This window comes from Euprymna scolopes, chromosome 14 (assembly GCF_053919585.1).
Source record: "Euprymna scolopes isolate OS-2025 chromosome 14, ASM5391958v1, whole genome shotgun sequence".
In the NCBI taxonomy this organism is placed as follows: domain Eukaryota; kingdom Metazoa; phylum Mollusca; class Cephalopoda; order Sepiida; family Sepiolidae; genus Euprymna; species Euprymna scolopes.
Window position 1 is genome coordinate 54,464,913 of NC_136495.1, and position 17,170 is coordinate 54,482,082.

General features: G+C 31.1%; 1 protein-coding gene across 3 annotated transcripts in view; it reads right to left on the minus strand.

Annotated features, from left to right (window-relative positions):
* LOC145293023 (phosphatidylinositol 4-phosphate 3-kinase C2 domain-containing subunit beta-like) overlaps window positions 1-17,170 on the minus strand; it is a 264,977-nt gene that overhangs the window by 50,039 nt on the left and 197,768 nt on the right. For all 3 annotated transcript variants that reach the window (XM_080139309.1, XM_080139311.1, XM_080139310.1), the window contains 5 exons: window positions 16,149-16,280; window positions 10,270-10,319; window positions 8,460-8,602; window positions 7,316-7,400; window positions 6,366-6,491 (listed from right to left, as the gene is read on the minus strand). In XM_080139309.1, the coding sequence (XP_079995435.1) occupies window positions 6,366-6,491; window positions 7,316-7,400; window positions 8,460-8,602; window positions 10,270-10,319; window positions 16,149-16,280 (536 nt within the window). The remainder of the gene's footprint in view (window positions 1-6,365; window positions 6,492-7,315; window positions 7,401-8,459; window positions 8,603-10,269; window positions 10,320-16,148; window positions 16,281-17,170) is intronic.

Here is a 17,170-nt window from a genome sequence, read left to right on the forward strand (position 1 = left end):
GATTGAGAACAGATGGAAGAAGATTGGATATAGAGAATAGAGGGAGTAAAAGAGATGGAGAAGTTTGAGATGTTACTTTAAGTGTTTTGTAATGGGCAACTTATTTTGTGATGAGCTACATCCAGAGAAATGTTTTCATTGACAAAGTTTTTTAGGTTTATCATTAAATGTGAGAAAATGAGAGACATGTTTAACAGTAAGCAAAACAAAATGAGTTCAGAGGGTATACATTTACAAGAGATTTTATATATGTTTAAAATGGAAGTTTACAGCAATAAGAAAAACAAAGAATGCTCGTGTATATTTTTAGAGTTCTTGTAAAAAAAGGCGAAATTTATTAGTTGAGATGTCAAAGAAGTCTGAATCAATTAATTAAAAGCCATGCATTACACAGGGGTCAGGAAATCATAATCAAAACTTTGCTCATTTATCCAAATTATATTTCATTAAAAATTGTTGATAAGAGTTAATGTTCATTTCATTTCGTATTAGGAAGAGAGTTCATTGAGAAAAATTGGAAATATTTCAATGAATATGTTTATACAGATTGGCAGACTATAATGAGTCAAGATTAGGTTTAAAGCCCCCCCCCCTCACCCACGTTACCATCAGTCTTCTGAGAGTACCTACATGAGATAGTAAGTAAAAAATAACATTGGTCATTGTTGATGGAATGAGAACAATAATGGATTAAATAAATGGTTCAGTTTAAAATTCAGTACACTCCCACCTTCAAGACTTCTAATTTGGAAAAATGTACCTGATTAAGGTGAATGCTGCTAAATTCGAAAATAACTATCAAGATGAGAACAGTAGTCAAATAATCCAAATTATCACCCCTCCCACCCTATTAAAAAAAAAAAAACTATCATTATTAATTTTTTTTACACTCTAAATTCTTTATATTTTATCAGCATTATTTGATGTTAAAAAAAAGAGAGGGGAAAGGAAAAATTGTTTTTGTAAATGAAGGAGTGGGGGCAATGAATGAAAATGCTTAAAAGAAAGACAGCTTAAAAATAGATTAGTGGGTCATATGAGGTCAATATTTTGTTTGAATCAAGGTTAATCTTGTTTCTGCATATGAGAGCCAGGGTCAGCATCAGGTCATTTGCAGGCAAAGAAACTGCTTACTGTTAAGGGGTAATCTAATGAGAGGGAGAAAGTGAGTGGGAAGAAAAAATTCTGCAGTCTGGTTGTTATCATTAGAAGAGGAGGAAAAAGCAAAAAGAAAGCATCCACATCAACCCCATTTTGATATTTTACTTTACTCTTCTTTTTTAAACAAAAAATGGACTCTCCTTCTAAGAATTCAGTCTGGAACTATGTTTTTATGGAAAAAAAATCGATCCCAGTAAAAATGTCTATGTGTGTTCTTTGGCTAACGCTTTGCAAAGGCCAATACATTGCATCAATAATCACCACCACAATAATGACATCCAGCTTGTCTTAAATAAAATAGATTCTCTAAAAAAAAAAAAAAAAAAAAAAAAAAAAAAAAAAAAAAAAAAATTGTTTCAAATAACTATATTTTCTAATAGAATAACAAGCAATTAATTTCATATTCAATTTTGGCACACACATACACTCACACACAATCATGCCAGTCATTATAGGTGCTATATGGCTTATGAAGAAGAACCTGAAGTCCTACCTAACCAATATTCCTGGTAAACCAAGTGCAAAAGAGGTCTAGATAATTGCACTTAAGTGAACAATGAGGATACTAAAAAGAGCTCTCGGCTGGTTTCAATAAAAAGCAGGGCAATGTTGGAAGCTGGTTTGGCTGCCCCATACACAATGCTACAATCTTCAAAGGAAGAAAATTAAAAAAAAATAATAATCAAATTAGATCAAGTAGTAAACTCTGAGTTAACCCCAAACTTCAATCATCACTAGTAGCTCAATACTCACTGAGATAGATCTGAGTGTATATATGTATATATATATATATATATATATATATATATATATATAAAATAAAAATTACAATTAATGATGATGAGGAGGAAAGTATTTCTTTGAAACTCTGCGGATTAAGGACTATCCACTTATTAAGTGTTTCCTTTTCAGATTAAATATGTTTTTAACTCTTTTTCTAAGTGTTTTTTGACATATTTTATTAACTATTTGCTCTTATATATATTGACAAAGTAAATCATTTTCAAATCATATCCGAAATAATGATTATACGCGAAGGTATCATAGTTGTTTACAGCTGTTTCAAAGCAGCGATTATTTCAAATCATTCAAGAGACATAAAAATTTTCAAACATCAGATCATCTTCAGAACAGAATTTTTGTTAGTACCAAGTAAAACAAATTAACAACAGTGTCTAAACAAAGTTTAATTTCCACAAAAAACAACAAAAAAAATTTTAAAAAAACAAAACAAAGCAAGAATCCCCCAAAATAGATTCATTATCAAATACCTCAGTAAGGTATTAAATTAATTCCAAATTATAATGCATATTATCTTAAGACACAAAGATTATATATTATTCAATTAATCGGAATTCATTATTGAGATGAGTATTATTTATTTATTTATTAATTGCAGACTATTATCCTCATCTTTTATTAGTTATTGTTTCACGACGTTTCAGCCAACTATTTCTCTGGCCTTCATCAGGTAGTAACCATGATGGGATAGAAACATTGTAAAACAACTAAAAAAGATGAGGATAATAGTCCGCAATTTAATAAATAAATTAATACAAAGTGTTCAGTTAATTTAGTTAATTACAAATTACATTGTCCTTTACTCCTGATCTGAAATGGAACACATACATCAAGTCTGTTGCCAAGGTCGCTGGAAAGATGGTGGGATCCTTCTACCGCTCCAGAAGATATCTCACTACTGATGCAATTCTCTATCTATATAAAAGCCAAGTACGTCCAAGGATGGAATACTGCTGCCATATCTGGGCAGGAGCTGCTAAAAACAGCCTATCCTGCCTTGACAGAGTACAAAATAGACTTTGTGGCTTAGTGGGGGATGCCCTTTTCTCTACCCTGCAACCTCTCTCCCACAGAAGAGACGTTGCGAGCCTATCCTTGTTTTATCGTTATTTCCATGGCAGGTGCTCGTCTGAACTCCAATCTCTGGTCCCCCCTTGCCAATCGTTCACGAAAAACACCAGTGTAGCTGAATCCACTGTGAAAAATTTCCCCACTCTTTATCTATGCCTAAATCAAAACGTAGATACCATGAACAAAGCTTCTTTCTTAGAACTACACATCTGTGGAACTCTGTTTTGTCTGCCTGCTTTCATCCTGACTACAACTTGGATGTCTTCAAGTCCAACGTTCACAAATTCCTAATGAACCGCCCCCTTAAGTAAACACTTCATCAAATCTCCACATTAACGTAATATACTTGCAATAACCCTTATCCCTGAGTGGCTTCTGGGCCTTGATAAGTGGTGATCACCGTGTAAAAAAAAAAAAAAAAAAAACTAATTAAAAGAATTAAAATTAATTTATTTTTCAAATACAACTCAATCTTAGAATTACAGAATATTTTTGCATGCATTTTATGTCATTAAGTATATAGGAAAATGCTTTTAGTACAACTGAACATAGGAATTGTTTATTTTATATACTCACTTGAAAGAGTTTGAATCCCTTACATCTGGACATTTCAAAACAATACATTTCTTGTCAGAGGGAAAATATTGTTTCAAATACTAAAGATTATATACTATAAGATGTTTCAAATATTATTTAAATACTGTTTGAAAAATTCTTTCAAGAAGTTGATTTGAAGTCTTTTTGGTGAGTGGAATGAAATATAAAAATCTAGAAGAAAATCTAAGTGTCAAAAAAAAAAAGAAAAGAAAAGAAAAGAAAAAAGAAAGAAAATAAATAAAGAAATAAAAGGGAAAAAAGAAATAAAAGGAAAAAAAAGAAATAAAAGGAAAAAAAAGAAATAAAAGGAAAAAAAAGAAATAAAAGGAAAAAAAGAAATAAAAGGAAAAAAAGAAATAAAAGGAAAAAAAAGAAATAAAGGAGAAAAAAAGAAGAGGCTGATGCCTGTCTGAAGGAAAAAAATCATATCTTTCAAATTATTTCAAATAATTTTTCGAGCAAAATTTTGAAAATCTTACTATATAATTAGTATTTCATAAGATGTTTTCCCTCTAACAAGAAATCTATTGTTTCTAAATGTCCAGATGAAAGAAATAAAAACGCTCAACATATCAAAGAAATAATACTTATGTTCAATTTTGAATAATATATATATATATATATATATATATATATATATATATATATATATATTCCTCAGCTTTATTAATGCTTTATTTGCAATATTGAGTGATCACTGTATTAGGACTTTCTATGACATCCTTGGATACCATCCCTCTGAGTTCCCTTGAAATTATAATTATTACAATGTTGAAATATATATATATATATATATATATATATATATATACACACACACACATACACATGAGGGTAGTTCAAAAAGTAAAGCCTCCTATTTTTTTTTTTTAACTCAAAAAATTGAAGAACTACAAAAACAGGAATGATACCATTAAAACGAGTGACTTTTTGTGCTCCAGAATTTATTTTTCTATATTGTCATCACTATTTTCAATGCACTATAGCTAGGAATTCAATGACATATCTCTGCTTTTCACGCATGTCCATGACAGGTGTTGCTTTCTTAGAGTCTCATACTGTCAACATCTGCAACAGAAAGATGAAACTTTCAACTCATGAATTTCTTCTGAACCATTCAGGTGGAATAAAAAATAGGAGGCATTACTTTTGAAATAACCTTTATATATGTTGGATGGTTTTCTTCAAAAATGTACCAAAGTTTTTTGAAAAAATGTTTAGAAAATAAAATGTTGGTTACTGGAATGTAGCCTAATATTGTTTATATATATATATATTACAATAGAAAAATGCAAGCATGAAAAGTAATATGGTTAAGCTTAAACATGGAAAATTAAGAGACTAGTTGTTAAAACTGGAAAATAAAAGGACAAGATATTCTAATAAAAAATATAATAAATTTATAACTTAAAATATTGCAGCATTAAATTTTTTTTTAATTTAACATTATATAATCAATTCTTAATGTTGCAATATTTTAAGTTATAAATTTCTATTTTTTACTAGAATATTTCGTCCTTTTCTTTTCCAGTTTTAACAACTAGTCCTTTACTTTCCATGTTTAAGCTTAATCATAATACTTTTCATGCTTGCATTTTTTATTGTAATCCATGATTTTTCCAGGCTTCCAGTAAATTCACTTGTTCTTTCTTTAATTTCAGTCTTATTTTTTTTTGCCCCATACACATAACATACACATATGTAACAATGTACAGAACTCGTCTGCTTTCAATGAAATACCCCCAATTGGTAGCAACAGTAGTCGCTGAAGCGACGTAGTTGCTTTGGAAATCAGTTATAAAAAACGTTGCTCATGGCCTTATGATTTTTTACGATTTTGAACACCAGTAAATTCATCATAACTTTTGTTTTACTGAACGAAAATTGAAATTTCTTTTTTACAATATAGCTAAGAAGGTGATCTATAAACTGTAATAATTGTTTGAAACTTGGTCGAAAAATAAGTGAGCAGTGAAGCTTTAAAGCAGTTCTAAATGACTAAAACTGCTACTTAACCATATCTTCAAACACTAATGTGTTTGAATGATATATATACATATAGTAATCGAGGTTAAGAATATATATAGCATTCTTTATAACATAAGATTATATATATATATATATATATATATATATATATATATATATATATATATATATATATATATCTCTGTGTGTGTTTCAATATTTCAACAGTGCTCAATACATGAGTAGAGCTTAGTAGTTGCATAAAAATAAAACTCTTAAAACGTGACCTCATTTTTATTACAAACACTAACTGTACCTTCCTGCCATTGTCAGGTAGTCATCTTATTTTCATTTCTTCATCTAGCATGCTTATAAAACAGCCAAAAGACAAATACTGATTACGTGACAAATGCCAGGAGAGAGAAACTGGACACGTGGTAGAAACAAATTGAAGAAACAAAAATTCATTCTGATAGCCAAAATTAAATTATTCATTAAATAAAACTTATTAAATCATGCTTGAAATTGCATTTTTTTTTTATTTTAATAAATATTTGTTTAATAGTAAATAAAAAAATAATAGTATAATGTGTTATTACGTCAATGCGAGAACAACACGTGTAAAGTTGTGTCATGATTTTAATTTGGTGAGTGACACCCCCTTTTCAAATATCCAGTTACAGGGCTGCCATTTTGAATCCTTATGTGGACACTGCACTAAACTAAAAGGGGGAGAGGGAGGAGGATAAACAGATTTATTTACTTACCATTCATTCCATAAAACTCTTTCATTCAAGCCTGAATTAGTCAAAGCTTTTGGAGCTGTGATAAGATGACGACTCAGCTGTATTCCTCCATAACAAAGTCCGCATTCCACGGTATATTCCTGATAGCTGGAAAAATAAAGCAATCCAAAAAGTTGTCAATAGTGTTAATGAGGCTTTCTTTTACAACAAATCCACATGGGGTGGGAGGGTAATCTAATGTTTAATGTCAGTATCGATATCTTTCTTCTAACAAAATTCAATATTCACTTTTGGTTCGTCAGTTTTCCTTATGAAATGTTGCAGCATGTTGTTTAAAAAATTATGTAATTCGATTGAACTCCTTCCAGAAAATACTTTGTTCAGGCTGGAATTATTTTCAATAAGCCACCATTGCAAGAAAAGAAAGACACGCAGAGTTACTTATGTTTGATTGAGAAAAAAATAAAAGCAAATTGCAAGCAAATAAGCTATAGGGCAACATTGGGTCGGGACAGCTAGTAGAGTAATATATTTTTTTAAGCAAGGGTCTGGATGAGATTAAGAACAGCAATAATGTCTTTTTTCTTTATGCACTAACAAGTTACTGCTTATCAAGGCGCAAAGGCAACTCAAGGATAATCATTAAGTGTACAATATTTTAAGATGAACTTGGATGTATTCAGAAATAACAGCAGAAAAAAATAAAGTCATTTCTGAAAACAAACAGAATATTTAACAGAATATAATCTGTATATTAATATTGTATTCAGTATGTAAATATTCTGCAGAATAATTTTTTTTTATTTAAAGCTAGTGTTAAGACAGCTAAAAATGGAAATTCCAAAAGGGGTTTCCAAATAATAAATTCAGTTTTTTAAATAGCATTTTCAGATGTAGACTAAAGGGATGCATCTTAATTATATCGATTCTTTTCTTTTCAGAGGAAAAATTGATTTAATCAAAATACTCACACGTTGGTCCATTTAATGTGTATTCTATGAGCTGTAGAAATGTGTACAATGAAGTTGTCTCGAACAGTGCTGACCTCTTGAAGGTCTAAAAAAAATTTAAAGAAACAAAAAATCAAAAACAAAGAAAGAAGGGAGATTGATTTCACAATTCATCAGATGAGAATTGATGGTTTGAATTAGCTGAACGACTATTTTCATTTTCGTTGTTAGTTTTACAACCTTTAACCTAATGTAACCCCTAACTTTCTTCAAGTTTATCTTTTTAAACTCATGAACCTGTGCAGAATTTCAAACTAAACATCATCCATCATATCTTATTACAGCATAATCACGTTGATACACCAGTTCTAGTTAGATCACCAAAGTTAAGCAACGTTGAGCCTGGTTAGTATCAGGTGACCATTTAGGAATACCAGGTGCTGTATGTAAGAGAACATCAACATTTCTCTGCAATAAATGCAAAAACCTAACTTCGTCATCTTCCTTAATTGGGATATACATGCGAATGGGGACTGCTTGTGAATTTGATATTCCCATGAAACTTCCTTCTTTGGGAAAAGCCAGTTCAACCCACCTTGGGTGAATGCTGTTTATTTTCCTCAGTCAGGGACCTAAACCCTTTACATGAAAAGTAGATTGTTCTTGTTCTACCAATCATGATGAAGTATGTTATTTTTAGTTATTAATACCTGTACTGTAGTAAGGATTAAACTTTCAACCTTTAAAAGACTATCACTTAAAATTAATTTCTAATCCACACCTTTAACCACAAGCACCCCTGGTGCTACAGTTTAAGCCAATGATTAGCAATAAGTTCCAAGTGATAATCTACAAGAGATTGATGATTCAACCCTTACTATATGCAACAATAAATTAGAACGTAATAATTAACACTTATGTCTGGTTATGACTTACAAAAATAGAACAATATATCCCATGGATTAAATTAAGGATTCAGTCCAAAAGTATGTACAACTTTCCCTAATTTGAAAGGATGCACCTGAAGAAGATCAGAGATTGCATTGGTCGAAAAGTTATGAAAAAAAAAAAAAAATCAACATGAGAACAACAGTCTGAATAAACCAAATAATATGTGACATTATGTTTGAAAAAGAAAAGAGAGGAAAAAAAAAAAAGAATTTACCTTTAATTTCTGGTTCACTTGAACTGAGTAGAAAATCTGTTTGGAATGTCCGGCAATAAAGGTTCACCAAATTCTTCACGGCAATGATTACAACTTCCAAAGCATCCTGAAGATTTTCAATCAGAGTACATTTCGCAGCAAGACTACAAAAACACAAAAAAATGAAAAAAAATATATATAAATAAAAGGTGGGGAGTGAAAACCCAATTTTAGATTTTGCAAAACTTCACGTTTTCGGTTTACAGACAGCAATGTACAGGAAAAGCTGTCCCCTTTCCATGTAAATAAGAATATTAGATATGTGAAAATGAGATTAGGATAAGCCGAGACTCGTACCTTGTAAGCAAGGTTCAGAAATTGGAATGCAGAAATTTAGCTATTGTTAAATTCTATTATAAAATAGTTAGATATTATTTGTATTGTAAAAAGAATTGTTCATTCTTTTATGAAAACTGAATTAAAAATGTCAGCTAAAAAGAATGAACAATACAAATTAAAAATATATTGTAAAAAAAATAGATTAGGTTAAAAAATAGGTTAGTTGAGAATTCTTTGTTTGCAGAAGTGTGTTTTGGACAAACGTGTGCTTAGCCATGTGAGTTGGTCACGTTTTGGAACCACACATCTGACGTCATAGCAAAAAAGGAATTCTCAATATAGGAGCTAGAATTAGTCAGATTAGAGCAGTCGGGCAGTTGAGGCAGAACAGTTGAGTCTGCTAGTCAGTCAGAGAGAGAGAGAGAGAGAGAGAGAGATGGAGTCAGAGTCCTTTGGAAGCGAAGGAAAGAACATTAAACTATGTAGATCCCGAATGTGAATTCCTGACGTCATCATCATTCGACCGGTTCAATGAAATAAAGAATCACCATCGATACTTGTAACTGTTTGTCTCGTGTCATCATTCCACAAATTGAAGGTAATATGTTAATCATCTTAATATGAACTTTATGTAACCCTTACAAGAAATGTATCTCTCCTCCTCGCTAATATAGGTTATAAGAATCCACAGAACTGTATAAATGTATCTCCCCCTCATCATTATTATATATATGTCCCCGCCGTCTCTCTTCAATATGAATGTCTCCATCATATGATCTTCCAATATGAACCCCCTGCTATTCAATAGCAATACCTTACACAACTTTAAAACGATTCATCTTTTTAGTTGAAACATTTGCTCTACAAACTAATTTTTCATTGTCTATATCTAAACTGTGCCAAAAAAATAATCCTAATTCTCTCAACTCTGTACTTAGTTAATAAAAAAACATTGTGTAAATATGTTGTTGATTAACTTATTTTTTATTATTATTTAACACGACACAAAACATGTCTTGAGGATATGAGTTGCATGGAGAGAAATGACGAGAATGATTCAATAGAAATGTAATATGAGTCTTAAAGACAAGCTTAGATCTGCTGAACTCAATAGTAGATTAAATTTGAACAGTACAAGAAAATGTATGCAGAACAAAAATTTGATAGTATGGTTACGTTGAAAGAAAGGAGGAGGGTTCTTGGATTAATAGATGTAAAACAGTTGAAGTAGCAGGTTTGTTTGACGACATCTACTGGACAAAAAAATTCAATAAAATGTTTTGCTGATACTATTTATTTGGAGTTAAAAAGCTCAAAATCGAATGACAACTGAACAACAGCTTGATAATCAGCGTGAATTTTTTTAATATTTAACTTTCTATAGAGACAGGACTCATTTTTAAAGTCTGAAACATTTTGGAGGCAACTTATATTAAATTACTTCCGTGATGAGCTGATTAAGAATTTTGTGTTAACAGAAACAAAAAGTTACCTTTCTGCATCACTTAACTCGTCCGAATTTTTGCGATGAAACTTGTTATTCTGTAAGAAAAAAAAAAAAATTATATAAATCATTCAACCACGATAGTGGTTGAATATATGCTTAAGTCCGAAATTGAATGAATCGAGACACATTCAAACCCCCACCACTAATTCCGTTCGCAACCAAATTTCAAACAGGTTATATAGTTGGATAGAACACCTCATTAGCTACATTTTGAAAAAAAAATTTCGAAAATTGGTTCAGTAGAAAAAAAGTTACAACAAAATATGTGGGTTCACAAACAGGAGAGTAAGTACATACATAAGTTACTAACGCTTTTTTTTTTTTATTTTGCATAACTTTTTTTTGTATATAAATATTTTTTACTGCGATTTTGCCAATATGACATGTTAGCGTAACGGTTAGAGTACCGGGGGTTGGTGGAAAGATTTTAGGTTCAATCCTGTGTATCGTTTTTTTTTATAATTAAAAAACCGAACTTTTTTTTAATAACTACTTTTTTTTAAACTCTCCTTATGATTTTATAGCAAAAAATGGTGAATTTATCGATTAAAAATATTAGTGAATTCTATGATATACATATTCTTTGAATGAACTCAAATTTTTCGTTATCACATTTGATGAAAAATGTAGTCATTACCCCTAACAGCCTTGCCTCCTGCGAAAGTTTCAATTTCTGTCCACTCAGAAAAAGGTCACCAAGTTGGCAATTCCTTTTATATGTAAACAAGACCATTTCTGTTTTACGGCTACTGAATTCTAATTCATTTCGATTAGACCATTTATTAGGAATATTTAATGCCATTTTGGCAATGCGTCTTACCAATGATGCTTTTGAACCCGCGACCAGCACTGCGATGTCATCAGCATCAGCCTGGGCATAAATATTCCTATTTTTAAACTCCTTTAAAAGAGGATTCAGCATACAGTTCCATAGTAAAGCTGATAAAATCCCACTTTGGGGGTTTCATTTAACTACTTCCCTTTTAACAGTTGCCCTCAGTAGTTCTACTTGAACTGTTCTGTGCCTCACCATATACTCAATCCATCGGATGAGTACTGGTGGCACATTGAGTTCTCGTAGCGACTTGAACATACTACTGAAGGGTATGTTGTCAAAAGCTCCAACGATATCTAAAAAGACATCGAGTGCCATCTTTTTTGTTAGTTTACGCTCTATACAGATCACGAATTCATGAACCGCAGTCTCGGTAGAGACCCTGGCTCGGAACTACTGTGATTGAATGATAAATATTGCATAAATGTGTGTTTGAGAGCTAATTTTTTTTTGACAATCATTAATGAATATTATAAATTTATATATTAATGCCTGGAAAAATCATGGATTATATGGAAAAATGCGCGCATGAAAAGTAATATTCTTAAGATTTTATTAAACCTGGAAAAGTAAAGAACAAGATATTCTAGTAAAGTAAAAAATAAGAATTTTTTAGACTTAAAATATTGCAGCTAAAAATAAAATTTGAATTTTATAATTTACATAAAAATTGATAATTTTATTATATCATAATTAGGATCATTTAATTCATTTTTATGTAAATTATAAAATTATTAATTCCATCTACTAACTAACTAACTAATGAATTAATTTTATTCAAACAATTTTCACTACATAAATATATGCAAATAATAGGGGGGAAATAAGTTCAATCCAGCGACTGACACCCTTTCTAACTCAACAATAAACAACAACATATGCAAATAATAAATAAAATATTTATCAATATTCAAATTTTATTTTTAGCTGCAATATTTTAAGTCTAAAAAATTCTTATTTTTTACTTTACTAGAATATCTTGTTCTTTACTTTTCCAGGTTTAATAAAATCTTAAGAATATTACTTTTCATGCGCGCATTTTTCCATATAATAAAGATATACTTGAGAAAATGTGATCGATTAAATCAACTTTTGAACATGAATTAGATTGTTTGAATTAGAAAAAAGTGTTTGAAAAACCAGTTATCTGTTTAAAAAAAAAACGAATGTTTAAAAGAAAATGCAAATTAGCTAGATCTTTTGCTAGTGAATGTAATTCCAATTAATTCCCTATTAGTTTTTTCAGTTTTCTTATGGGATGATCATCTATTACATGTAATTATATTCATGCAGACATTCTACATAATTTATACTTGCATAATATTTGTGTAAAAAGGTTATAGTAAACACATACCTCTTTCTATATATATATATATATATATATATATATATATATATATATATATATATATATAATTATGTATGTGTATATATATTTGTTTAAAAAATTTTGTCTACCAAACTCCTGTCAGTTTTTGGTCTACATACATGAAACTTAATACATAGGGTATTCAAACCCATGCAAAACTTTATATTTGGGTTTTAGTTGAAGAAAATTGGGGCCAAAGTGTGAAAATTTAAGAAATGGAATTTGCCAGGTGAATATCAAACAACGGCATTACAAATATGCATGCGTAACGTAATTGCTATTGGTTCACGTTTTAATTTTTAGTCTTTCAGCAAACATGTCTTCAACGTCAAAGTAAATCATAAGCTAAACGTTTTGGTTTCGATTCTCGACGATCGCTTAGAACTGTTTATATAGCCCGTAGATAATAATATCTAGGATTTGGGAAAGCGCGTCACGTCTACATTTATTTACATCGACTTTTACAAAATTATTGCTATTTTGGCTTCTCACGTGTTGATTCGGCTTTTTTGTGTAAAAAGCAAAACTAATTCAAATACACATCGTTTTCGGCATCGCGCCGGGAAACGTCCAGAAGTAATCAGCTTTGATCAATCTTGTATATCAGACAATTACTATTCAATCTGGACAATTGGGAGCTGGTTTCCCCCTCCCCAACATCTGTTGGGGAATAAAAACAGTCAAATTTTGGTAAACAAACCCAAACGTTGCCTCGGAGAAAAAGATAACTGCGCGACTTCTATTTGACCTTCTTAATTAGGTCAAATGGAATAAGCAGAGTTAACTTTTATTGCGGACACCTGTTTTTAATAGTTAAATAAATAAATTCAAACGTGTCTCCGTGGTATGTCGCGGTGGCCCAATGGTTAACGTTGCACGTTTTTGTTTCACACTTTAATTTCCAACTTTGCCTCAAGAGTTCAGGTTCGATCCTCATACTCATCTACCAAAACTTTCTTTTTTAGTTTAGTTTGATTCACCCAAAACCACACACACCTCCAAACACCCGGGCAACGCTGGGTACCCCCCGCTAGTCTTGTATAAAGGGTAAATGGTATAGAAGTAGAGGGAGGAACTATTTTGATGAAGTTAATATGGCTCAGTGGTTAATGATGCGAGCTGACAACCTGGGTGTGCCCAGTTCAAATCCAGTTGATTCACAGAAACACTTTCACTTAGGAATGTTGGCAACCTCCATGTGATCCCTCCCGTAAGTACCCAATATCCTAATAGAAAGATATTGAGGAAACAAATACCAACAAAAATTATTTTTATGAATGACGCTTAACCAATAAACAAACAGACTCATCGAAATCTAATTGATCCCTACCATCCATATATATATATATTTATAATATATACCAATCCTTATTTAAGAAGCTCATTGTAATTACATAGCAATATAATGAATGAATGACAAAAAGCTATATTCCAAAGTTCATGATATTGACCATCTTACAATTTATTCTTTTTGACATTTACAATTCTTGAGAGTATCTGTTTCCTAGCACAAAATCAATCACTTAATTATAATATCAATCAGTGAATCTATTTTGCCCTTAACTCATCAGAAACAATAGCAACAATCAATCCGTCAAAGAAATAAAGTGCGTTTTGACATGATTAAAATTCCAAAAATTGGAAGAGAAGCTGTAAATACCTTATGTTTACATTATGCCATTTTGAATATATATATATATATATATATATATATATATATTTTTTTTTTTATTTAAATATTATATGATAAAAAAAAAAAATAAATAAAAAAGTAATACGTCCTAACATGTGGGCGAAGAAAAATGTAAACAAAGAGTAAATAACTCCTTTCTTATAATAATAATAAAAAAAAAAAACGCTCAGGGAGCAAAAATAAGGAAAAAAATTAATCGCTAATAAAAAAAATAAAAATTCCACAATCTTATATATATATATATATATATATATATATATATATATATATATATATATAGAGAGAGAGAGAGAGAGAGAGAGAGAGAGAGAGAGAGAGCGAGATTGGTTACATTTGGAATAGATCATATAGCCAGCCTGTTCGAAAATGAATGGCCATTTTATCACCAGATATAAAAACCTGCTGACCAGGGTGCCACTTATCTGTAGTGAATATAAATTTTTGCAAAGTTTCAAGTGGTTCACAAGCAAAGCATGAAACCTTATATTCATGAAGACATTATTATTTCAAAAAGGTCAGCTGATTTCATGTCTCTTCTTTTAGCTAAACATTTTCCCCATTGCAAACCTGTCGTCCGCATGCACTACAACTATGCACCCCACTAAACATGCATCATTGTGCATGTTTACATTATTCTATAAATGCAATTTTGATGACTTGTAAAACACCTCAGCATTCTACACAATGATTTCATTATTCTTTTCACTATTATCTATATATATAAAAGCAAAAATGTATGTATGTATGTATGTATGTATGTATTTGTGTTCGCTTTTTCTGTATGTCTACAAAAGGCTTTTTTCAGAGAAGCGGTCGGTCGGTTCACAACTTCTTAAAACTTTTTATATCAAATATAAATCGTAATATCTCACAATTAACAACGGAGCTCGCCTGTCTATTTAATTTGCTCGACTTCGGGAAAATAAATATTCAACATTTGTCGCTCGCCGCATGTGGGTTAGTCTTTTTCCTATAACATCTTGGGAAAATAAAAAAAAAAAAAAAGCGTTTCCACAGAAAATGAAATACTATCCCGCAGTCAAACTTGACCTCATTAAGTCATTAAAAAGTGCACCTGCCAAATCCAAGTAATTAAATAAATTCAAACGTGCTTCCGTTAGCATCTCGCGGTGGCCCAATGGTTTTTTTTTCACACTTTAATTTACAACTTTGTTTCAAGGCTTCGGGTTCGATCCTCATACTTACCTACCGAAACATTTTTTTTTAATTTTAACCCCCCCCCCCCCCGAGTTTTGATTTACCCAAAACCACACACACCTCCAAACACCCGGGCAACACCGAGTACCCCTCGCTAGTCAAAATATAAAGTAAAAAAAAAAAAGTAAATGGAACAGTATAAAGTCTTGTTCTACAATCTACAATTATCTGAACAGCAACTCCTCACATAGACATCTTAAGTCTCGTTGGTAGATGACATGCAGCAGTAATGGGTTTCCTTGCCTCTTCTTTTGTTGTAACCATTGTTTTCTTTTTACTAACCACTTTCGCAAATGTTATTAAAAAAAAAGAACACGATAAATTCCTTGAATTTCAAGAATCTTTTTGCGGTTTTACTTTACTCTTGGCAATATACGTTTTTACATATATAATACTCACCTACACTATGATAGGTGGGAGCAACTATTCAAAACCCCAAGCACTCTCTTTGCTGATTCGGTGAAAAGAGATCTTATCTGTTCATTCAACACATCAGATTCATGGCATCCTGTCTGTGAGATAACTGCTGGGACATGTAGATCTCATTCAATTTCCAACAGAAAATTCCATTCTATTTAATTTTAAACTTCCATGGAAATTTACCATCTAACCTTATTTTTAATCACTCACATTGAAATATTATTACGTAAATAATTAGCAGGAAAAAAAAAAAGGCCATTTATGTTAGAGTGACAGTCTATTGTTTTTAGTGGAAAAATCTAAAAGACAAAAAAGGAGAGATAACTCACGTTTGACAAATCCTTGACAATGTTTTCTATTCGTTCGACAGCACTGACCAATTCCATAGTCTCCAATTGTTCAAGAACCGAACAAATTGCTTTCACTGATTGCTTCAATGACTTTGGTTGGATCAGATCACCCTATAAAGAAAAAAAAAGTACAAATCTTGTTACAATACAAGATAAAACAGCACAGGAATCATTACAGTTGAGCTAAAAATTAAAAAATTTTTTTTTGTTTTAAGTGAAATAGACCCTATTGATTAACTACTAAATAATTTAATTCATTGAGAAAAAAAAACAGGAAATGGAGATTATCTAGGGGTTATATGAGGTCAAATTGAAGTTCAGGACTTGAAACCTGCATAGGCTGTGAGAATATAATAAAAACGGATATGATATCACACGGTTCAGAGAGAGAGAGGGGGAGGGAATGTGGAAAATATCCATTGTGAAGCATGCAAGGCATTCAGACGTGTAAAGACATGGGCTAATAAAATATAATTAATTAATGATTTTGATCTCAATCTTTGTCACCCAACCCCCATCAGTAGTCAGCGAGTTGGAACAAATGTCTCTATCTTCCATCAGTTTTGTCTCGAGTTACTCTTTTTGAAGATGTAGATTTTTTTAATTATGGACCAGCATACTTTTGGTTTGAGAATATCATGGTGGATGCGCGCACAGGATGAATGACTAGCAACCAAAATATGACATTGTGAACTGTACTGTTTCTGTCATGATGACGGCAATTTGGTTGTCGCATGTATGGCACAAGGTTGCAAATGCAACATTTTATCAGATGTGTGTATGTGTGCAGCTTTATAAAAGTCTAAATCTCTAAGATTATGAGGACCCTTTTCTTTTTTTTTTTTAATTCATCAGATTATCTAGATGATGGATTATCATGCAGATGGTTCAATGTCACACAGCAGCAGTTTATTCTCATTTTATCAGCCATGGTTGGTCAAGGTGTGACTTATTCTTATCCATTATCGACAATAGTAAAGAACATAGTGTTGGTTAGCAAT